The sequence below is a fragment of the Brienomyrus brachyistius genome, chromosome 10 (genome assembly GCF_023856365.1).
Source record: "Brienomyrus brachyistius isolate T26 chromosome 10, BBRACH_0.4, whole genome shotgun sequence".
NCBI lineage: Eukaryota > Metazoa > Chordata > Actinopteri > Osteoglossiformes > Mormyridae > Brienomyrus > Brienomyrus brachyistius.
In genome coordinates this window covers 25727950-25751708 of record NC_064542.1, presented here as the reverse complement: position 1 = coordinate 25751708, position 23759 = coordinate 25727950, and the positions used below count along the sequence as shown (strand labels likewise).

The 23759-nt window shown below is 41.1% G+C and overlaps 2 protein-coding genes and 1 long non-coding RNA gene across 3 annotated transcripts; 1 reads left to right on the top strand and 2 right to left on the bottom strand.

Moving 5' to 3' along the window:
* Positions 1 to 114: 114 nt before the first annotated feature.
* ovol1a (ovo-like zinc finger 1a) lies at positions 115 to 9780 on the bottom strand. Its single transcript, XM_049029586.1, has 4 exons — positions 9224 to 9780; positions 4438 to 4646; positions 3495 to 3720; positions 115 to 2459 (listed from the first exon to the last, which is right to left on the bottom strand). The coding sequence occupies exons 1-4, from the start codon at positions 9321 to 9323 to the stop codon at positions 2101 to 2103; spliced, it is 894 nt and encodes a 297-aa protein (XP_048885543.1). The 5' UTR covers positions 9324 to 9780; the 3' UTR covers positions 115 to 2100.
* Positions 9781 to 9837: 57 nt separating this feature from the next.
* LOC125751077 (uncharacterized) lies at positions 9838 to 15923 on the top strand. The gene is made up of 2 exons (XR_007400515.1): positions 9838 to 9964; positions 14222 to 15923. It is a non-coding gene; the product is annotated as an uncharacterized LOC125751077 (long non-coding RNA).
* cfl1 (cofilin 1) lies at positions 15726 to 23289 on the bottom strand. The gene is made up of 4 exons (XM_049029588.1): positions 23135 to 23289; positions 17239 to 17540; positions 17065 to 17141; positions 15726 to 16545 (listed from the first exon to the last, which is right to left on the bottom strand). Exons 1-4 carry the CDS (start codon positions 23135 to 23137, stop codon positions 16427 to 16429), a joined length of 501 nt encoding a protein of 166 aa, XP_048885545.1. The 5' UTR covers positions 23138 to 23289; the 3' UTR covers positions 15726 to 16426.
* Positions 23290 to 23759: the final 470 nt, after the last annotated feature.

The window sequence follows — 23759 nt, the reverse complement described above, 5'->3', positions numbered from 1 at the left end:
CCTCCTGATTTACCCATGTGAACAAAGGCTCTCTGATGTGCTCAGAAGAGAAGCAGTCCATCCAGGAAACGTGGCACGAACTGGAAATAAAGACAAATGAACGACACACAAACGTCCTGGAAAGTCAATTTACTGTTGAGCAATCCCACAACAATCGTAAGCGCATTGGCTTACATGTACCACAGTCTGCTTCCACTCAATACATAGCAACAGTGAAGCCACACATTTGTGGCAGGATTGCAGAGAGCCTGTGCAGGGAACCACAGTATTTTGCAATGAGTTACAACGCAGCAGGATCGAGCAGTGTGTACAGAATTCAAGTTAATACACAGTCTGTATCACCACAGCACAGACAGCGTACATCTTAACCGCTGAACGATGAGTCAGACAGCCCATTAAAAAGTAGCGTACCACACATGAAATGTATTGCACAATATGGCACAATAACGTGGCAATGAGCCAAATGCAGTTGACTGCCCAGACATGAAAGGAGCGGCAATTCAGGTCTGTGTTTCACCACCCTGCTCACCTTAACCTAGTCAGCGGGAAACCCTTTTGATAAAATACAGGACCACAGCCTGACACATCATCCTGAAACGCGGTCAGATGCAAAAACAAACATGTGTTTCTTGCTGCCGAATGTCACCTTTACAAAGAAGTCTTAGATCAAGTCTATAGAATTAAAAAAAAAAAACAAGAATATATTTCTTTTTTGTAAACAGTAAAAACAACACCGCCCATAAATAATAATAATATCTCTCTATACATATAAAATGCAGCTGGAAATAGTAACCTCAAGCATATTCCTGTTATATGTTCCCTTTTCACATACAAGGCTACTAACAGACTCATTTTCTTACTGCTTCACACACACTTAGTTTCGTACACAAAGGGAACTTGCCGAGATCCTCCTCAAACTCTTCCAAAACGTAGCCAAGAAAGTTACACCATGACATCGCTGATAACCTCAACAAATTCACCTCCACAATTTTATTGTCTAGAATAAGATGCTAGAAAGAAAAATATATATCTTCTCCCAAACTGAAATCCTGTTTCAGTTCAGCCCTGGCACTCTCCCGATCACCCGTCACACTCCCACATCATACATGTTTCACGTGTGTCTAGTGTTCCCAAACTTTAAATGTAAATTAGGATGTAAACTTCATCGCACAGTACTTCCATTCTCGCTTTTGAAGAAATGGCATTAGAGTGTCCTTTCTGTGATTCCTTTTTAAATCACATACTTGAATATGGCAGTGGATCAGAACAATAATTTACCCGGCTAATATATTTGCAGCTACTTATGATTAGACAACTCAAAATATAAATATCAGAAAAATGCATTTAAGTATATAGATCTATATCGTTTTGTCAACATTAGCCCAGCAAATGTATGTTTGCAATATAGTGACAGATCATTTTGGTCCATGTGATTTTGTTCAAAATCATAAGTGAGTCACATGCTCAGTATGTAGTGTTTCCCTATTGATTGAATGGGAAAAGGAGGCCTAATTCTGTACAGAAAAGATTTTAAACATATAGAAGAAAGTCAGTTTCATTAATCTACACATATCTGGTAATCGAGTTGTTTGTTGATCTCAACAGTTAAACAGTTAAAAAACATGGTTTACATTTCATACAGTAAGAGATGCACTGTGACAGGCAGTGTGACAATCGTGGCTGCAACACCTCGAGGTCATTCTTCACGTGTGACTGGTTAATATTACTGGTTTTAGTTTCAACAAAATGTTGAATTTAGCTTTCCAAAACAGTATTCTTAAAGCATGGCTAAGACGTGAAACAAAGTGCATTCAAGACATCGACAAAATAAAAGCTCATCCGGGATGCTGCGAAATGCAGCTACTATTGCAGCCGGGCTACAGCATGAGACATATTCCACTAATTAGATATTGTGCTAATCTTATAAGTCCCTGTGTCCTTTAGAAAATTAAAAACTCAGGATTGTATCTTGCCCAAGACAAAGAAAAACAGTAATCTCATTTTTTTTAATTTACAGTGTCATAGGAGTGTTTAAAATTCTCCTTTCCTTTAGTGTATAAATCGTCGATCACCCCTTCCTCCCTCCCTGCCTCCCTCACTCTACATCCCCCCAGATTCGGCCATATCGTCACTGTCAGGGTAGTTCTGAGACTGCGGGGAGCCGGAGGTAGACATGTCTTCCCCATCCGCACCCCTGAACGGGCCCACTGCCATCCCGAGCTTGCGAGCCCCCTTGGACTTGAGCAGCGCGCTCTGGGGGTGCAGGGCCTGCAGGTGGCGCAGCAGGGAGTCCTGCGTGGCGGCCGTGTGGCCGCAGTCCTCGCACACGTACAGCTTGCTGCGGCGTTCCTTGTAGGCATACTGCTGCACGATGCCGTGGATCTTCTTCATGTGCGACTCCAGCGAGCAGCGCTGAGTGAAGGCCTTGTCGCACTGGTTGCACTTGTATGGCCGCACGCCTGCAGCGCAAGGAAAGGAACATGCGACACGGAATGAGCCAGCGTGCAGCTTGTCAGCACACTTAAAACCGCCCTGTGACGCATCTGCCTGTACAAGTGACTAAACTGTAAGCTGCTGTGGGGGTAAAAAAAAAACTCTCAGCTAACTTGGTTGCAGGGAAAATAATCAATATAATTAAAATGAATAATGACACTAAATTAGCCCGAAGGACTGAAAACAATTCAGAGAAACAGAGGCTGTCTTGAGGATGAAAAGGAGAATCACACAGAGTGTCAATTCCAACCAGGTCCCTTTACCACCAGTGAAGATAATCCTGGATTAGTAACAACATGTGTGTTTTTAAAGCACCTTGCGTGTGTCAGTGCTATCAGATTCAGGAGGTTTTAACGCACGAGACTGGGCGTCGCTTTCAGCAGCTGTGCTCAGAAGTGTAATTCAATTATAAATGCTCCTGGTGCCTAAAGATGACTTTATTTACATAGTATACTGTACATTGTAAATGCAATTACTTACCACTTGAGTGGATGTCAATAAAAACTCATTGCTTGGAAAATATACAATACAAGGTGGGCCTGGAGCCCGTCCAGATACAAGGCAGTGGATACTCTGAAGGATGTGCCAGGGCATATCACAGCACACGTGCAAACAACGGGCAACTTAGAGACGCCTGTCAAGCTAAACCGCGAGTCCTTTTACTGTGTGAGAGAGCAGGAGTGCCCAGAATAGACCTACACAGGGACAAGTCACCTGTCAGAGCTAGCAAGCGTGGAGGTGTGGAGTTACAGCGCCTCCCACTGAGTCACTGTTTTTCTTATTGGCAGTTTATTAAATTGTCCTGAAACTCAATAAATATACTGAGATTTGAATCTGAAGCTAACAAAACAACCGGGTGAAAAAATAAGCTTTACTCATCATAAATGGGTGCAATTAGTCAGAGATCATTGGACGATTTTCAGGTCTGCACCCCTGGCGTCCCACAAAGCCCACCCACACCTCGAAATCAGTGTGGTGGTGAACTTCAGGGGGGGGCCCACCTGTGTGCGTGCGGACGTGCCGCTTGAGGTCGAACGTGTCGTTGAAGCCTTTCCCGCAGAAGCTGCACGGATGCCTCTTGGTCTCGTTGTGGCACTTAAGGTGGCGATTCAGCATGCGCTGGAACTGAAAGGTCTTCTGGCACACCTGGCACTCGAACTGGCCCGAGCCGGCAGTGGAAACGGGAGCCGAGACGGGAACCTCGCTGGGAAGCTCACCTGTCGTGACCTGCAGAAAGAAAAGGAGACATTGTGATCGAGTGACACAGCGGTCACGAGACTGACTGTGTCTGGTTTCAGACACACCGATGTACATAACCAGCCACTTACGTTTCTCTCCAATAAGTGTCGGTCAAATTGATAACAGCGTGTCAGAGAAGCATGCATTTAGCCTTATGTCCAGGTTCTGGGTGCTTAGATTACACAGTCTTACACTACAAGCCTAAATTTCCTAACAACTTACTCTATGCCAGTGTTTCCCAATCCGGTCCTCGGGGACCCACAGACAGTCCACGTTGGTGCTATCTCCCAGCTCCCTGAACAAAAATGTGAACTGTCTGTCAGGGAGCTGGGAGGGAGCAAAAACATGGACTGTCTGGCAGGGTGTTGGGAGGGAGCAAAAACATGGACTGTCTGGCAGGGAGCTGGGAGGGAGCAAAAACATGGACTGTCTGGCAGGGAGCTGGGAGGGAGCAAAAACATGGACTGTCTGGCAGGGAGCTGGGAGGGAGCAAAAACATGGACTGTCTGGCAGGGAGCTGGGAGGGAGCAAAAACATGGACTGTCTGGCAGAGAGCTGGGAGGGAGCAAAAACATGGACTGTCTGGCAGGGAGCTGGGAGGGAGCAAAAACATGGACCAACTGGGGTTCCCCGAGAAGCAGATTCACAGTGTTCTATGCTCTTTCCGCTGCTACTTCTTCTCTCTCGTTCTCCTGCAGTCCTCACCTTCATCTTTGAGCGGATATAGGTGCTGCCCTGTGCCCTCTTTGGACTCTCGGGCTCTGGGCTTTGCCGCTGACCCTGGGCAGAGCATGACGGGAGCTCGGCTGTGTGGGCATGCCGCAGGGGTTCCTGGGTAATCGCCAGCTGGTATCGGCTGAGCTCGGCGGTGCTGGCCTCGGACTCCTCGACGCAGACAGATGGAACAATGGACACTTGGGAAGGAGTGAGAGAGAACATGCACAATAAGTATTTCTGGAGTCACAGAGCACTTAAGCTACAGCAGCAAATACTTTTCTCTTCTTATTAGGACTTGTTGCACGTTCACATTACTACGGGTGAAAAGCTGACACTGGATTACTAAGTGGGTCACTTTGGCATAGAGGTATGGATGTAAATAGATTATTCAGCAAGCAAAATAAATAATGAACCATGAAATTTATAAGTATTAATCAAGTAAATACTGTTCAAGTAAAGTATATGTCATAGAAATGTATATATAGGACACACACACACATAAATATATATATATATATATATATATATATATACACACACACACACACACACACACACAACTGAATGGTCGTTATATAACCTGAAAAGATTACGTAATGGTAATTCAGTTGTATTTTTTAATTTCATCATAATATACAATTACTACTGCACAGCACACCTGTCTGACTTAAAATATCTTTTTAATATAGTTTAGGCTTTAGAAGCAGGGAACAGGTGACCCCATAGGGTGACCGGCTGGTGATGGGTGTACGGGAGAAGCAGGACTGTGTGTCTGTGCTGCTGTAGGTGCGTGTCATTCACTCATGTTACTGCTCTACCTGTCTGACCAGCCGAGCCAGAGGTACTGGCTCACCAGAATTACTCACTCCATACACAGCAATAACTGTCCACACTGCTACACAAAAGGAGCATGAAAAATAAAATACCTGCTCTCACATAACATGGATACCCTTCTGTACCTAGTAAAGTATTATCACACATGTTTACCTTTATCATCGTATCTGTCGCGGTAACAAACCAGTGCGCTTATCCTCGCATCTGTATTAAGTATAAACATATATCTTACGTGTAGCAAAGTTAACAGATAAGATCCATGTGTAATTAAAACAATAATAATAATAATAACAATAACAACAACAACAATAATAATAATAATAATAATAATAATAATAAAACGCAAGTGAATAGGATGATTACGACAGTGGGTCTACACTTAATTTTGATCCTGAAGTTTGTACGGTGTCAAACGCCGCAAAAAATCGCAAAAGGTAAAGGATCGGTGCAAAAAAAGTCATATGAAAGCCAACTATTTGCGAATCTCAAACTGGTTGTCGGACACCGAGTCCATTTGTTGATACTGCCTGAAGTCGATCAGATAAAATTGCAAATTGTCTTGCAAATAAGAGCGGCTGTGTCACTAACGGTATACAGTTAATTCGCCACCGGTGTTGCCTTTCACAGTTACTAGAGGCCTATGACTTTTTTTCCGAAAATACGGATTTCACTTCATGTAAGTTTAAGTAGCTGAGCACCGTTGTACAGCAATTGGTGTAATAAGGTAAATCACGACCCCCCCCCACCTACGAACATGTTCATTCTTGCGCCCCCCGCCCCCAGTGAGTCAAGCAGCTATGGGCGTGGCAGCCACAACTCACTGTACAGTTCGAATAAACACCCGGACAAAGCTAATTGATACTGACAGAGAATGATTAGCCGGGAAAATATTAGTAAGATAGAAGTTGACATATTTATTAAAACTGATCTTAAATGCAAAACTGGGGGGAATGCGATCCGTCAGCACCTGGTCTTTTCCAGTTCAGCCTAATCTCTGCTGTTTGCACACCCCTCCCTGCCATGCACCCACACCCGATCCGTGTGTTTCCAACGACAACCGGACAATGGCATCAATAAATTGGGGATTGTTTTGCCTATGGCACAATGGGGGTAGGGAATATGAACGAAAATCTATTTCATTATTTTTGTGGCATAGGCTATGCACAACTGTTGAATAGAAGGCGATTTTAATCGAATTTTATAAATACGTTAAAAAGTAAAACTAAAAATAATTCAATATTCTGTTTACATTTTACACATTGCAGTTTATATTTACATGGCTATAACTGATATATCCAGCAAGAGCTGAAGCCCGTGACGCAAATAATTTTTTTACGTCAAGTTGTGAAAAATTATGATTATAGAAAGAGAATCCTCGTTTTTATCATTTTAAATATGCCATTGTTCCATAAAAATAAAGACGTTGAAATAAATATTCGCGATCAAATGATAAGCTACATTTCTTATCTTAGGGAAGCAACACAATGAGAACGAAGCCCTAGTGACGTTACAATGTAGCACTTCAACAACAATTTATGTTCTAATAATAAGACAAAAATAAGACTATAGTTTAGGATGTTCGAGAAAGTGTTCTTATTAAAAACAAACAGTAATTTGTATGTTAAAACCATAACTAACAAATCACCATTATATTGGCAACTACCTTTCTTGTTCACTGATTCATTTTTTTCACTTCACCTTTTTAGACTGTTACTTTTTATATTGTCTAGTTATCGAATGTTTTACTTTGGTGGTAGGTCCACAGCCATATTAAGACAATCAATTTATAGGGCTCGGTATAAGTACAGTTCAAAAACAATCTACAAGAAAGGATGAACGCAAAGAAAGAAGGAAAATAAACGCCAGAGGAGTGAAAGTCTACAAGCGAACGGGTCGTGCCATGTTTACTAAAGGTGTAGTGAAGAGGAAGGCGGGTGCGCCGCGCAGTCCGTTATTTCCTTCACTGCACTAAATATTAACCAGACCAGGAGCCGCCAGCCATGCAAAAGCCGATGCACACTTACACCCGCCGAGCTACAAGCGGGCGGCTCCGCAGATAACAATTGCAGGCAGAGAGTCGGACACACAAGGCACATGCTCGGAAAGTAAGTAAACAGTAAGTGTACTTGCCTTGCCTGCAATGCCAGGGAATCGCGTTTAACGAATAAACAAGCCAAACCTTGAAGCGTGATGAATACGACCAAGGCTGCTCGGATAAATAAACGCGCGCCTCCTTTACGTTGCTATTCAGAAGTTATCGTGAGAATACACAATAAAAGGTGACTGCTATGCCAACCACAGGGAAATTACAGTTCAGTACAATTAACATACCTGTAGCGGTAACAAGCGAAACAGGCACGACTCCCCTGCCAGGTTAACTATATAACCGCAAGAACTGAAAGTCTCTTTGAAGCACAGTGTCACTCTACAATACCCCTGCGAATTAGAGACGCATTTAATTAATGAACTTTATGGTATCATTGTGTACTTTCTGTACAATATATTTCATTAAACAAGACATTGCATTATGTGAAATTCAGTGCGTCAGGTAAGCTATTTAACTATAGCCTTTACTATGGGCTACAATATAAAACCGTCCAATTACGTAAAACGCGACAGAGTTTCTGTTTTGGGCATATTTCTGATTATTTAAACAGGGGATGGATTTCAAGGGCACAATAAAATGAAATAGGCCTATATAAAATACATTATCTTTAATAAATACACCATATTTAACGTTTTACGAACACACATAAAAATCAGTGCATTGAAATAATTGTAATAATAAGTAAAGGTAATCGTCTCTCTTAAATAATTAGTACTTAAGTCCAAATGAGGAAAAAAACATCACATATCGGGCCTATGTTAAAAGATATTTGTTCAGATAAATACAGTCAGAACTGAACTGTTTGTTAGTCTGTCTGTTCCGAATTATGGCATTACATGGGCTGTTAATGGTACATATGCAAATACAGGATTGAAAAACAAAATAGGAAATTAAACACATAACACCCTTCAGCACACACCACGTCGCATCATTCCAAGTCAAACGGTCATGCATCAGTACATTTCTGCACACGGAATATTGCAGGTGCCTCTTGTAAGGAATATCCTAGACTAAGCTGTTAATTGCACAATCTTGGTAATATTGTTGTTGCCCTCATCTGTTCAAAGTTGAGTATCGTGCATGTAATCGGAGCTCTGCTAAAGTTGTCAATGATTAAATAAGGGCTCTTTTATGCGACCGAACATGGAAAGAAGCACTATTGCCAATAAATGAGTGACGACGGTATCATTCCGTTATGCAATTATAGCTGTCTGATGCAGCGTCAACCTGGACTCCACTTGGAGGCATCGTATAGGTTCTGGATACTAAAACAAAATGCGTAATACATAAGATTCTTTCTTGAAGTATTTCATCTGATGACGGGCCATTAATGTAATTAACAGTGTAGATGAGAGAAACGTCGATGTAGGTGTCGGGTCATAGTAAATGTAAAAACAATCTTAGCGCAGAGTGGCCAAAGTAAATCATGCCCGTAGATTGGAGGCAAGTTTCACTCTATAAGGAAGCAAGGCAGGTCTGAAGGTCAACAATGAATAGTAACGGCTCTCTACAATCCCTTATTTAACGAAGGTACGCACTCGCCTACATGCACTTAAGCAAAACACATCTAGATTGAGTTATCGCATAAAAATAATCAAACACAACAACAGGGCCTAAAAGAGGTTGAGTTTTCAGTATTATTTGCTGTCAGAGAATATTTTACGGACACCAACAGAAGACAGAATTGATATAACAATATATTTTAATTCCGAACTTGACTGTGTTAATAAACATGAAATTCATGATTATGTGTAATATTTTGTTATTATTCAAATTATCTGTGCAAAACATTTACAGATATTTTAAATTATGAACATGCATTTTATCATTTACCTGGAATGTAAATGTCTCCACGTTCGTGATCTGGACGTTCGCTCCAGTTCCGTTTGCCCGGCGAAATACTTGCTTTTTTCACAAGAAAGGCTCGGGGCATGGTTTCTCCGGCTCCTTCTCCGCTACTTTTCAGGTATTAAATCCGACTGTTGATTTTCCCAAAATAATAAATTACGAAACCGTGATTTGAAATATTGGAGTCGCCGAAGAAATAACTTTCGTCGCGTTACACTCGATTTAAGTTATATGGATCATTTGCTCGGCTACATAACAGAAAAAAAGTCTCGGGTTTTTTCAAGCACTCCTCCCTCTTTCTCTTCCTCTACAAACTTAAACACTTTTCCCGATCTTTAGCCTGTTCCCGGTATGTCTATCTTTTCCTTAATTGTCTCTTTCTTAGTTCTGTTTCAGTTTGATTGATGAGAGGTTTCGCAGGTAACGGAGGATCGATGCATCCGGACAGGTAGAAGTAATAACGGAGAGAAGCAGAAAGCGCCAGTTAGACGCTCGGACCCGCACTGCACCGCACTGCCAACGCAAAGGTTGAAGCGCAGGTACATACTGAGCAGGAAACGGGCATGACCGCGCATGCGTGTGGAAATAACGGTGACAACAAACCCGATGGAGGCAAGTCCAAGTTCTACCTGTTCGACCGGTTTCTTTCTTTACCAGCCTGCGCTGAGCTGCAAACGGAGAGGGAGAAGCGGTAGACGGAGAAAAAAAAGAACTTTGGCGAGAACGGTAAATTGTGGCGGAGTACAGAAAAAAGTGACATTCACCCAAGAAATAGGCACAACCATGTCTGCGCCCTATTAACGGAGATACGCTTCATTCATATACGTATTTCATAAAAGACGTCTTTAAGGAGAGGGACGAAGCTTACATAACTCATAGCTAATAATAGGCTGTTTTTCTATGCAGAAAAAAAACGCAAAACAATGCATCGCAACGCACAAGTCAGTCACTCAAAACACGCAGAAAAAACTTTTGGAAGTTGTTACTGTATTTTGTTTCAGTTGTTAATGTTGTTATTGAGTAATTATTTGTAATACAGCAGTGATGTGCAAGACTAACGTGCGGCAGAGACGTTTCGTTATGTATAACTCGTGTGACCATAGCAAAAACAGATTCTTTTTTGGGGCGTGGGCTGTATGCATAGAAAGCGCGGAGGTGTGTGTTTTTGCAAAACCGGTAATGTGGAAGAAGTGCACTGCATTAGGCCTACATATGCTGTACATGTGTAATTAGTCCTTTTCTTAAAAATTAGTGTAATTTCCACGGCCGCTACTCTGGATATCTGCTGCCGCACCCTATCTACTAATATATAAATACTCATGTACTTATTTGTATCTCATGGATTTTGGCCTTTTTAGTTTGCTTGAGTTTTATATTTATATAAGACAGAAAGGTCCAAAATGTCACTGCCGACGATATTGTTGTTAATAGCAACAAAAAAAAATCAATTATGTGTTTCCAACATATACCTATGTGTATTTATTCATTTTAATGGGCCTTTCCAAATATAAACTAAAGTACAATCTGGAAAAGGTACACACATAGTGTGTGATTCCTGCTAATCTACTTTTAATCACATCACTACTTTTTCTGGTAGTTGTTACAGTGACATGAGTTACAAATTTCAGTTACTAAATGGGGAAGAGAGACTTGCACCTATAGCCTTCTGGATATACTCCGGACCCTAAATATGACAATCGGGTACAGAAAATGGACGAATGGATAAAAGGGGAAAAATGTGTTGCTTGGTATTGTGTCATAAGCACGTTACGTCAGCAAGCTCATCCAACTGTTTTATATCGCTGCTTTTCCATGGCATGGTTTAGGGGGGTTCGGCTCCTAGACAGTTTAATTGATGATGCAGGTGACACCCTGGATGGAATATTCCAGATTTAAATTAGCTACTGATGACTATGTAGACCACAGTAAAAATATTACTTACATTTTCGAAGCTTCTTATAATATGAACAATACATTTATTTATTTATTTTGCATTATATTATACGATATTTTTGAAGAGAAACATAGAATAACATAAGTGATGAAAAGCAGAATCTATCACTTGGCCAAAAAGATTGCATTAGATTACAAGGGAAATAAATAGTTAATGACCTTTTTTCTAATTCTTTTGCTTTCTTTGAGGAACTGGTTAAAGGAATCTACCTGATCTGGGTAGACCGCTTAAAGAAAACTACTTTCTGAGAATGAGTGAGCCATGCGGGGAGAGAAACATTTTGTACAGAAGCCAGACTTAGAGGGAGAACAAGGTGGGAAGGGCTAGTGCCCTTCAGAATGAATGGTATGCTACCAGGGCTGTCAGGTCGGTTGGCTCAAACAGCTACCTCTCCTTCCTCATCACCCCTAATTCATCAGTCGTCTTTAACTGCTGACTTCTGGCATCTCTTTGTGTCTCTAAAAGAAACTGGTTTGGACACCAGAGTCGTGTGATCATTCAATTTTGGGGAAAAAGAGTAAATAAAATATATTGTGAAAAGTGTAACTGGCATATTCTTCTTACTTACCTTCAAATATATCCCAGTATAGTCTGCTACCCTAGGGGCAGCTGTTTTACTTTTTACATTCCAGGAAACCTCACAGCAGGAACTGAATTAATACACCATCTCTCTTTTGGAAATGTATACCTTCCCAGGTTGTATTAAGCCAGTCTTTAGTGTCTTTGTTTTATAAACCAAAGTAACATACCACGGTATATGTGAAGCAATTCCATATGATTTTTTTCTGTAATTATTACTTTATGTTTACTCATTTGCCAGTGAATGTAAAGACTTGCAAAACTCTCATAAAATAAGTGGCTTCGCTTACTGTGTGGGCTTTTGACTGTTATCTGATTTATGCTCCTGTTAACAAACAAGCCCAATTCTACGATAGACAAACACACTTTCTTCGTTCACACACACTTGCGATGTCACTGTTCAGTTGGCGCGTCAGGTTACGTGTCTGACATTTGAAGTTCCAAAGCTGTGCAGACTGACCGAGTGCTAAGACAGACGCCTGGAAAATATGGGGAGTGGTGCTGGGGAGAAGCGGTAGGTGCAGAGACCAAGGGAAACACATGGGCTGGGTGCCGTACTTCAAGCTCAACCTGACTAGCAGCCTTCCACTCTTGCCATTCATCTTCTTTTCCACTCACCCTTCTGCTATGAGGATGGATCGGACAAAAGCTCAGCCATTCATACAAATGTCCAATGCTTCTTATTCAGTAGCGTACTGATTCCTTGACTTGGGTAGATGTTGTCAGGGTGTTTGATATCTCATTCACAGCTCATTCTGTTTTCTTTACTATTCTTTACCCAAATTCACTAAATTGGGGGATTTAATGAGTCACAGGAAGAGCTAACTGTAGCCTTTTTCAAAACATGGAAATAGCTTTTACATTATGTACCGAAGATATGCGTGCGCCATGCAACGGCCTTGTGTCTTCTCCGGACCCGTCGAGATGCTGAATAAGTGAGGTGGTTACAGAAAATTGATGGATGGATTAGATGCCAATGTTACTTTACGCGTTTGGAGCAATACAGAATCGCCAGTCCACCACATTACTTTTCTGCTCCCGTTGAAGATCTTAGATCTTTGTTTGCCACTGCAGTTTATACTGAACTTTTTAGTCTTTCTCTTTGCATCTTCCCATATTGCTGAGAAGAATTTCCGCAATGTTCCAAGCCGCTTGTTGGTTGTTTTTTTACATACGTACAGTTACTGCCATTATATCCACACCTGTTAGACCTGTTACTCTTAAAGCACTTCACACAAAGCACTGAATTTCTTATGATATTTTTGGAAGTTACTTTTGCTTTCATTTTTTCCAAAACCACAACTTATATCCAGAAGACATTGTTAAGTCTGAATTTAGAAAATGGAATTTTTCTTAGACTTAATGCACATCGGGAATATTTCACATAGACTAATTTTCTGGACAACCATAAATACACAACTGCTTATCAAAAAATAAGTAGTTAAATAAGCAGAAGTAGTTATGTATCATATTTTTTTCTGCGAAATATCTATCTTGACACGTTGCTTTTCTTTGATCTCCTGTAACCATCAAAGAAGCATATTGGTGAGATTGCAATGCAGCGCATAACCAAAATGGGGGGAGAGATTACACAGATTACAAAGACATATATACCACTACATGGAGATGTGGTGATGTCGACTAGTCAAGTGAAGGTGTCAGTGGTAGCAAACTCTTCACACGCACAGGAGGGCCACACGTTAAACCCACAACACTGGCTGAGATCAGAGTATTAGCCACAGAGCCCCTATATTAACATACCTTATGACATATTTAAATAAACTTTTAACATAAACTCTTGTCCAAAGTGACATGGACAAGGGTCAGAGCCAGTGAGCATCTGAGCAGATAATGGCCGTGCTAAGGGACCCAACAGTGATCTGATTACGTTGCTGTCCACAGGATCTGAACCAAAGACCTTCTGAGCCCTGACTCAGATCCTTCATCAAAGGAATTAACTCCGCCAGTTACACAAATCTTCTTTTATTCATTAATTTCCAAACGGATTTCCCCTTATTCTCAGAATTTATAATTAATAAGATTTTTCTTCAGAGGTTAATTTCTTTGTTGTCAGTCTTGCAATTTCACTTTTCATCGACTCAGATGCTGTATGCAGCAATAAATATTTATGCCTGTCTGGTGTTTGGTGCGCCATCTAGTGGATATTTTTTAATATGACAACTCTCCGATTTCCTGCTTCGTCACCGTGAATTCTTAATCTTCACTGTTAGTCAGGGCAGGTTGGAACAAGGCAGGATTTTGGAATCTGAAATACCGTTAGGATTTGGGGCAGGGAGGAGCGTGGGTGGAGTAAATTGATGAAAAATATAAAAAGTCTAGGAGGAGTGTTGTAACATACAAAAAAATGCTTATGTTTATTACTTACACATGTATAGGTAATAACACCATGTACACGTCAGTGTTCATGACACGCCTGTGGTGTCTTGCAGAAATGGCCTTAAAAGTGGAGGTATGTGAAGGCAAACCAATGAAGAAGGGGCCATTAGCCAAGAAATGGAATCTAGCAGGAAGAGAGAATCTCAGGACTGGACAACTGAACAGCCAAGTATAAGAGATGTAAGTAGAGGTAAGCTAGTGACATTGGTACTACACGAGGTAAACTATAGAAACTAACTGTAAAATGAAGAAGCTGATTGGTTATGAGCGTATAAAAGCACTAGCTTGTTGCTTACAATGCACTTCCATATAAACTGCCAGTGACCACGTGATTTGCTACACCAAGTGACTATCAGGTTAGGCTTACTTTTGTCTCTGGAATCACTTCAAAGATAGGCGAGTGATGTGCTCTGGGAAGCATTTCTGTACATGTGTGGCCTTCCTGTTATCTTTAACCGGTCCGGCCTTTTTTCTGAGCTCTCATTAACGTTTTCTTTCGGCCACAGAAATTCCTTTAACTGGAAAATTTTGTTCGTCACGCCATCCTGTAAACTCACAACACTGCAGTGCTTCGTAGAGGTTGATCTTTATGTAGCTTTATGTAGATGCCACATAAACTATCAAACCAGTATACCAAAGGCATTTTGGTTGTTCTAACGCTTAATCAAAAAGGGAATGACTTGACCCTGCATTTCTGCTGTACGTTTGCAGTTGCAGTCACATAAGCTGTTTACAACGGAAAGTAGGCATACCTCATAAATTGGACATTGTATACAATGAACTCTGCATGATACACGGTTGTCATACACCAGGGAAGCATTTACATATTGACTTCTGGCTTTTTCATATTTTCCTGTGTTTGTTAACCTAGTGCATCACTACCTAACGTGTATTAAGTAAACCAGAAGCTAATGGTACTTGGTTGTATTTTCTGTGACTTCCAATGTTAACCCAAAGTTTAATCAGACACTAATACCCCCTACGCTAGTTACCTAACATATAGTTGTTCAAGTTAGGCAGTAGTTCTCCAAACCTAGGCTTTGAAGACATTCCTCCCAAGGCAGCAACATTATATACCATTGCCATCTTGTGGACAGAATCAATACTGCAGTACAGCACATATCCCAAAAAATGCACGGAACATACACCTGGATACATACCTCTGCATAAGTAAATGCCAACTCCAGCAGCCTATCTGTGATGAATGACCAAAACCTATTCATTAAATACAGATCTGAAACTGCAGGGACCCTGTGAATCTCATCCATCAGTCACTGTACCGTCAGAAAGCATAACCGGCAATTTTTTGTGTTTTAGATATAAAATGTTGTGCCGATTGTGTATTCATGCCCAGGCCTTTCTAGTAGATATGCCTGATGTCAAAAGACAACAAGCTGAAGTATTAGTCAAGACAGCTACCATTATACCTTTTCATCACTCATAGGCCAATGTAAGCTTACCTGATGCCCCAATTGCAGGATGGGCATGGAGCAATTTAGTTACAATATGCAACCATTCAAAGAACAAGAGCTACACAAAATAAAGGGCATCACAAGGTCAGTTTAGTGCTTTTTTATTAGAGATCGGGGACAATACAAAACATCCAACCACGCAGCAAATAGCCTTCACTCCATACACACACTACCTCAATACCTTTATCATTCCATTCTACAGGCTTTTCCAAAAGACATTATTAACTGGTTAATGAACTAAGTTTATCCTTAATGTGCCAAGGTTGGTTTTGGTCTCAAAATATTTCCAGTCGTTTTAATATTCTACCTAATTTCTGGAATTTGATTTGACACTTAAAAAAAAAAAAAAAAAGTTCCCAAAAACCATTTGAACACTCACTGCATGTTGTATAACACTAAGTGTGAAGCTAATAATTCTAACTGAATAAGAAGTTTGGCAAAAAAAAAGAGCAGGAATGAAGTTTCAAATGTAACAGCTGCTGTCCTCACCTCAGTCTAAGGGAATTCTGAAAGATAAACCTGCTCTCAAACACGGTTTAAATCTCAGTTCTACACTAACTTCTAAACCACGTTTGAGTTTGTTATTAGTTGAGTGAACTGGAATGACAACCAACAATATTGGAAATTAAAACTGTCAGATACCACCCCTCCTGCAGATACCCCCCCCATCTATTACCCCCACCTACCCAGAGAGTCCCCTCCCCCCCCCAAACACTTTATATCATAATGAATGGCCATTCCCCAACACAAATATGCTTTCTGGTAGGCCCAAAGTACAACCTGGAGTTAAACTGATAAAGGAAACCCTTCCAGAGATACCACTGCTGAGCCTCCAAGCTTTTCTGCCAAGATGCGCCGGTCCTTGACATCCTCTAGCCCATTAGCTTGGAACTCGTGCTTAATGCCTAAAACAAAACAAGACAAAATCTTTTACTAGACCTGCATTTCAATACCATACATGCATATGCTGCGTTAACCAGATTGCTCCCCATCTTATCTGGAAGTAAGCAATAAGACTAACTTGTAGTGAATTTCCATATCTGGATTAGGACTACACAAATGTACTGCTTGAGCTCAGTGTATGATGACTGATTAACCAAAGGTCACAGCTAGATAAGCTGCCTACAATAGTGAAACCATGTGCAGATGCGGGAAACTAACGGCGTGTCAGAGTTCTATATTAGTGGCTTTTCGTACCGCAAACATTCAGCTGACTTTCAATCCATTCAATGCCATTTTAAAAGCCCGTTTTATATTTAGATAACTAAATACAAGCCTAATCCTGTCTGCTGGGAGCCAACAGTTCAACCTGCATTTCCTCTTCAGTCATCCTTCCAAACAAAACACTCAATTGTAAAATCAAACTTTAAGGAATGAAAGGGATGCTTCACCAAGCAGCCAACCCTTCCTTTTGGACTTCTAACCTGAGAATTTCTTCTTGATGGCATCCTTGGAGCTGGCATAGATCATCTTGCTCTTCAGAGGGGCACACTCTGGGGCCCTAAGACAGAGAATGCGGTACAGCTCAAAAGGCCCATGAATAAGACATTTAAGACAACGTATTAACACACGAGTCAATCAAAATAAAACCTTTTTACCAGAACACGAAGACGAGGTCTTCCTTCTTTGTCTCCTTGGTCTCGTAGGTGGCATCATACAAGCCATATCGGCAGTCATCGTGAGGCAACATCTGGATGAAGTGCATGTAGGGGTCCTTAACGGTGTGTCCAACATCACCCGCCAAGAGCTCCTTGCCTTCCTCCAGGATGATGCTCTTTTTGTCCTCACTCAGGCAGAAAAGCACAGCCTTCTTTCTACTCTTCTTGTCCTCCTCAGCTTTACGCACCTTCATATCATTGAAGGTCTTAATCACATCATCTGTCACTGTCACTCCGGAGGCCTAGAAGGGCAAGTAGCGTGGTTAACCATGAACCAGTGATATGCAAATGTATACTTACTCCACTCCAGCCCAGTGCTGAATACCTACCAAGCCTAAATGAGCAGTATGAGAAAATGGAAGAAAAAGGACTTGGATATTTAGTCCCAATATGAACAACACCTGACACTGACTAACAAAAAAACTTCACTCTGGAAAAAATGAATATGAGCAAGGAGTGGCCTAAATACAACCTTTTCAGGGTAAAGTAAAGCACTAAAGGGCAATAGATAAAAGATAAGAAGCACGGCATAGATTTCCCAGTGACCTACCAATTTAGGACATGATATGAGTACACAACAGGCTACTTCATGGGTTTTCCTTCAAGGGTGGCACTATCAAACCTATAAACACCTATAAAAGTTTCTTTCAATACGAGCTACAGCACACAGTTGTGTGAGATGTAATCTATGGATAGAAATGTTTTAAAATCTACTACACAACTCAGTGTACTGTAAACTTTTTAAAGCTGAAAACAAATCAATGACAAGCTGATGGGTAGTTTGAGGGGGAAAAAAAACACTTTTGTAATTCCCAAAATGTAATTTGACAGCACAATGTTCTGCAATAAATCTACTTCATATAAGAAAGTAGACAGAATGATTACAATGACCCCCAACCAAGTGAAAGATAAGCAGCTGGAAGATGATTCCAATGCAAAATAAGACCTTCCAGTAATAACATGAAATATTACCACAAGGGAATTACCTACTAACTGTGCTCTTCATCAATTGGACTGAGCATCACATTACACTGGAATTTTTCTGGAGTAGACATTAGCACCACGGCCTCTTGTATAAAACTCCGCTAAAACTGTTAGTTTTAGGGCTGCCACTAATCAATAACAAAATAGTTGTCAACTAATTGTCATAGCTTGGGTGCATTTTAGCTTGCCGAGTAAACAGTATGACGACATCACCACCTAGCAATGTTAAGGTCGGCGTGTTATGCCTAGTTCATATTTCACTTCTGTGCATCCATTACAGTCTGTACACGGTTATGTGCTCAGACTCCGGTGTACATACGTTTGTCCGCAGAAACAGGTCACGGTCAGCACATGCATACAGCAATGCTACTCCACCAGACCAGCAGGGGGCAAGTGTATTGCAATAAACAAATACAAGCAGTGAAGTGAAATGGGAAAATTTCACAAAGTTGTTACTAGGCCAAGTACAATCAGCAAACAATATGGTGGACAGAGCAGATTTTGTATTTCTAAGGCTACGTTCACACTGCCAGCCACATCGTTCAATTCCGATTGAAGTGACCTGTATCAGAGTAATGTGAACGCATCGGTCCTCTGAAACGTCACGCATGCGCACACTGATACGTTTTTACGCGGGCCAACTGCGTCACCAACAACAAAAAACGTCATATCTGTGGGACGACTCATGGCATTAAAAATGAAGGTGTTAGCAGCTGACGCATGTATCGCACTTTGCTCTGGAGGACGACAAACAATGAATCAGCTGTACATGAGCAGGTCGAAAAGGAGAAAAAAAAACGGTTAGCTTTTTTTTGTTTTCGCAGTTATTGCTGGAACTGCTGCACCAAGAGATGTGTGGGTACGAGCCTGCTGCCTCAGGCTGATGATGTCAGCGCATGCGTATAAGCAAAAAGCCACATGAATCCCGATCTGAGCGTTCACATTCAGGTCGCATAGCCACGAATCGTATACGTATCCAATTTAGTACCACGCATGAAAGTGACACAAGCCTGATTTGAAAAGATCAGATGTCCGTCACATTAAGGCAAAAAATCCGATTTGAGTCACTTCAGCATGGCAGTGTGAATGTAGCCTATGCCGCTGCCACTTTAGAGATTCTCTACATTGTGTAAAGGTTTTACTACAACAGTGACTTAAATACTTATTGTTTTTTTAAATAAAGCATTTGCTTTACTTTAAACCCTGTTTTGGCCCATATCATGAATTAGTCGATCACATGATGAATCAAAATAATTTTTTGCGGCCCTGTCTGTCAGTCTCTAAGCATAGACATTTCAAAGCCTCTCAAACCACTCCAACATACCCATGCACTTCACTAATTTGGCTTACCAATATTTCATGAAGCCAATTAATAAAACAAGCTGGCGGTTAAATCAGTGGGATCTTAGGAGTATTCAGAATCAAAGCTGGATTCCTCCAGCCATCCAAGAAATCTTGTTTCCCAAAAGGTAGTTATTGTAGTGCTCTTCTCAGTTGAAGTCTTCTAACTAGCATCCTACTGCACTGTGCAAGTCTACCATTTCAGATAGTGTACTACTTTTAAAGATATAAAACTAGATAGTACAAAACCACACACTGCAAGTTATTTTAGCATTGTAATTCACTGTGTGCAGCAAGCTTAATACATTTAGGATTTTGCCAACTTGGATATTTTGATTTAAAATGTTTTATGGATGAGAATGTTAAGCATGCAAAATGTAATATCACCTAAAACTAAGTCTAAGAAAACTTAATACTAAGCAGCTCTATATATAGTTTAAATTAGTGAAATAAAGTGCATTATTCAGTACAACAATCATATCCATTATTCAGTTTGTCTGGGATGAACACAATTTAAATGAAGCATAAAGGCATTTACAAATATACAAAAGTCCTGCAAAAGTTAAATCAATGAACTGCTTAAGGTACGTAAATGCTGCAAATGAATGTCAAAATACTTCAGAACAATCATTTAGGTTATCAATTGTATATGGGAGATATTTAAAAAACTATACCAATACTGGAACTTTTCTCCAAACTACTGACTAGACTGGATAATTTCTGTCTTTCCAATTGGTCTTGTAGGAGATCTTCACCTATATAGAAATGTGTATAAAACAGGACAAACTTATTACTCCAAGTCTGGGAAACATCAAGTGCTCTGATGGTAACAGCGCATGATTTCAGGGTACGGAAAAAATTTGCCTCTGGCTAAGCACACTAATCAAATGAAATCATCAAAAAGTCAGCAATGCTGCAAGTTTGTTTGGAGGACGCATGCAGGCACTACATGAATTCATTGTATCATGGGCTCCTACTACAGACAACAGGGCTTTAGTGGTGCTAAGTCAAGTAAATCTCAATCACAATGTATGAGACTGAGGACTTCTGATTTTCATTAAGACAAAAGCAGATGAAAGCCGGGTATAGCAACAAGGTACTACGCAACTGCAAACCACAACCATAAAACAACCATCATTGCACCAACCGCATGTTTTTAGAATGAAGAGGACAAAGCTTATTTGGCAGATGGTTCTGCATTACCTAGGCTTGTCTACAGTTGCATACTACATAACTAACCACCAAATTAAATATAATGGGCACCAGACTACAGAATCGGATTGATCCGCCAGAGTGTATCAAGTGTGTAAATCCCTGGTGCAGGGGAAGGGTTGTTTCAAGGAGCACCTCAATATTGTACCTGTGTACAAGCTGCCAAGCAAGGACTTTAGACAGCAGTAAATGATTATAAACAAGAAACTACTTAAGTTTTAACAAAAGGATAAACGTTTTTCCATATTTCTCAAGGTTGAGTCTGAACAAATTCAACGGCAAGAATTATTTAATGAAGCGAGTCTGCAAAATTCGCAAAATATTCCGCTCATAAAAAGTCTTCCGTGTCCTGTTTGTTCGCGGCCTAGACGAGTCTGACAGGATTTTAATCCGTATTATAAAAACTCCAAAGACCAATATGCGGAGTGCAATTTAAAATACCATTAACAAACAAGAGGTTTCGATTCCTACCAAATGCGTTACCACGTACAACTATCTGCCCGTCACTAAAATTACTAGTGATAGTTTGGGTATACTGCATGAATTTCGGTTAAAAGTCGTTTGACTTGACTAACACTGATTTCGGGGCGAGTGAGTCAATTGCGACACTGCAACGTAGGAAATGTAGTCGGAAGAGGCTGCAAAACTTCCCTAATTTAGCTTTTCGGGTTCTCTGGCTGAACGAACACACACCTGCCACCTTCCCCCTCAAGATTTCGGAAATTCAGCCGATTAACATACGGCAAATTAGACACTCAAATGCGCCACCATCCTACCCCAACAGCCAAAACCATGGCGACCGATTTTCAGTTTTGCTAACGGCTAGACAGACGCGAAACAAAACCGGAAATAAAGGGAAAAAAGGCTGAGTATGTGTATGGCGAAAAGACGAGCTGATACCGGTACCAACGCAGCTCGAGACGGGCACGCGCACGTAACTAGGCCCGAAAACGGCGAATGCGATGATTTAACACGCTATACTACATTTCCAAGCGCAACGACGACAAACTCGCTACAAAAGCAAAAAAAACCCTAAAATTTAGCATTTGGAAGCATGAGGTTAAACAGCTATTGGAAGAAAACTTAGAAGGATGGGAGATCGAGTAGCATAGCTTCCGAGAATCTACAGTAGTAAAATTTAGTGAATAGTTGCAGAGCACATGGTACAAAACTCGCACATACAAGTGGTAATTCAGAACAATGGCATAATTTCACTGGCAACAATGACCATTGTGCCACATCAACTGGTCAGCCGGAGCAGCTGAAGTTAACCTTGAACTTTGACGGGCAGGGGTGGCCACCGACACGGCTTGTCAAAGTTGCCTGCGCGCAACCAGGAAGTCGGTCAAGCCACTTCAGACGACACCCAAACGCCAGGTGTCTTCTGAAGAACCGACGTAGGGTCGCTTAAGTCATGAGATATCACCTTTTGTGCATTGGTTATAACATAAGTAACCAAGTAAAATATATCGGAGATGCTACGGAAACACGGGACCCCGAGCTTAGAGCGAAACGTAGATTAGGGTGGGGCCGTGAGCACAGCGTATGTGAGAACCGGCCACACTCGCTAAAAACTGCAGCTACGGCCGTCTGCAAAGTCAAACACATCAGCTGAAATATTAATCCATACGCGAAATTGGCAAACGTTGTGCACCGGACAGTTAACCGCTCAGCCGCCCTTTGAGAGTTAAAAAATCACATATACAAAAACAAAGCAATCTCCATTCCTAAACCGAGACAGACTTAATCAAATACGACATTCACAACGAGCCGGAGAACTGAGGTGGAGGCCTGTCGACTCATTTTACTAAGATGCCAAAACAGATCTAGACATACCGAGCTAGGCCTCAACTTGCCCAGAGAGAACGAAAACGAGGAAATGGCGCCAGTTTTCTCGTCGTTTTGTTGCTTCCGTTATATACCGTTATATATATATGGTTTAACCAAGTAAACAAGGGGGAGAAACAGCTACAAAAAGTATCCCCTGCATCACTTCATTCGTACCCAAACATTTTATAAAAAATAGGAACTCAGATTAGTCACTGCCTGACTTTAAGTGTTTTCTGTCAAGTGCAAAGCCAGTGGGAGAGAGAGAGAAAGAAAGCAAGCAAGCAAAACTAGGAAGTGCTCTACTGCAGCTCTAATACATGCGGGCTATTACAGCACAAAAACCAAAACCCGCTAAATGGCTACAGCACTATAAAGCACAGTTCCTCGAAGAAACATATGGATTATGTGTTGTTATATATATATCTTTCTTTTTCGAAATGAGGGCAGAGACGTTAAAATGTGAACGTACCATGGTAGTATCTCTGTACGACTTTGTCGACGTCTGGCTCGCGATTGAATGAGCTCGAGCGCAGCGCCTCCGTATGACTTGCTACGCCTCGCGGACGCGCCCAGCTGTGGGTGGGAGCGCACTTCCGGGTTTTGAGACCCTGCGCTTCAATCGGAGAGGATAGTGGGAATTGAGGTTTGTCTAGGAGATCCTGGTACAGTTTAAATGCAGCGAATGTCTACTGCGATGCCAACATATATGTTTTAAAATATGTAAGGGTAGGTATCACGATCTCAATGATTATGACGTGTAAATCTTTCAATGTACTATACAAAACACTAGCACAGGGTTAAACTAATGATTATCATACGGAATTTTGAAGCGCGATGTAGATCGCGAGAAATATTAAGGGGCTTCGGCATACTTAATCAGACAGTTTATAATGAAGAAAATTAGGATTGCTGTATTTTCAGAAGAAATGTGATACAGCACAGATTTCCAAGTGCAGGAAAATAAACAGGAAATTGCACAGCCAGTTTAAAAGAGTTGAGAGAATGTAAGTTGTGAAGAAACGCACACAGTGAAGGGACTTCTGGTTTCAGACATTCAGCAACTTTTCATTTTCTTTTCCTACATATTTTTATTC

What these genes read in the sequence shown, in the direction of transcription:
- ovol1a (XM_049029586.1), bottom strand. Translation starts at nt 9,323, where the DNA reads ATGCCCCGAGCCTTTCTTGTGAAAAAAGCAAGTATTTCGCCGGGCAAA. An exon ending in TGGAGACATTTACATTCCAG is followed by an intron (nt 4,647 to 9,223) that starts GTAAATGATAAA and finishes CTCCTTCCCAAG; the next exon opens with TGTCCATTGTTCCATCTGTC. An exon ending in GCACGTCCGCACGCACACAG is followed by an intron (nt 2,460 to 3,494) that starts GTGGGCCCCCCC and finishes CTTGCGCTGCAG; the next exon opens with GCGTGCGGCCATACAAGTGC.
- cfl1 (XM_049029588.1), bottom strand. An exon ending in GACCTCGTCTTCGTGTTCTG is followed by an intron (nt 17,142 to 17,238) that starts GTAAAAAGGTTT and finishes TCTCTGTCTTAG; the next exon opens with GGCCCCAGAGTGTGCCCCTC. An exon ending in CATCAAGAAGAAATTCTCAG is followed by an intron (nt 16,546 to 17,064) that starts GTTAGAAGTCCA and finishes GTTTTGTTTTAG; the next exon opens with GCATTAAGCACGAGTTCCAA.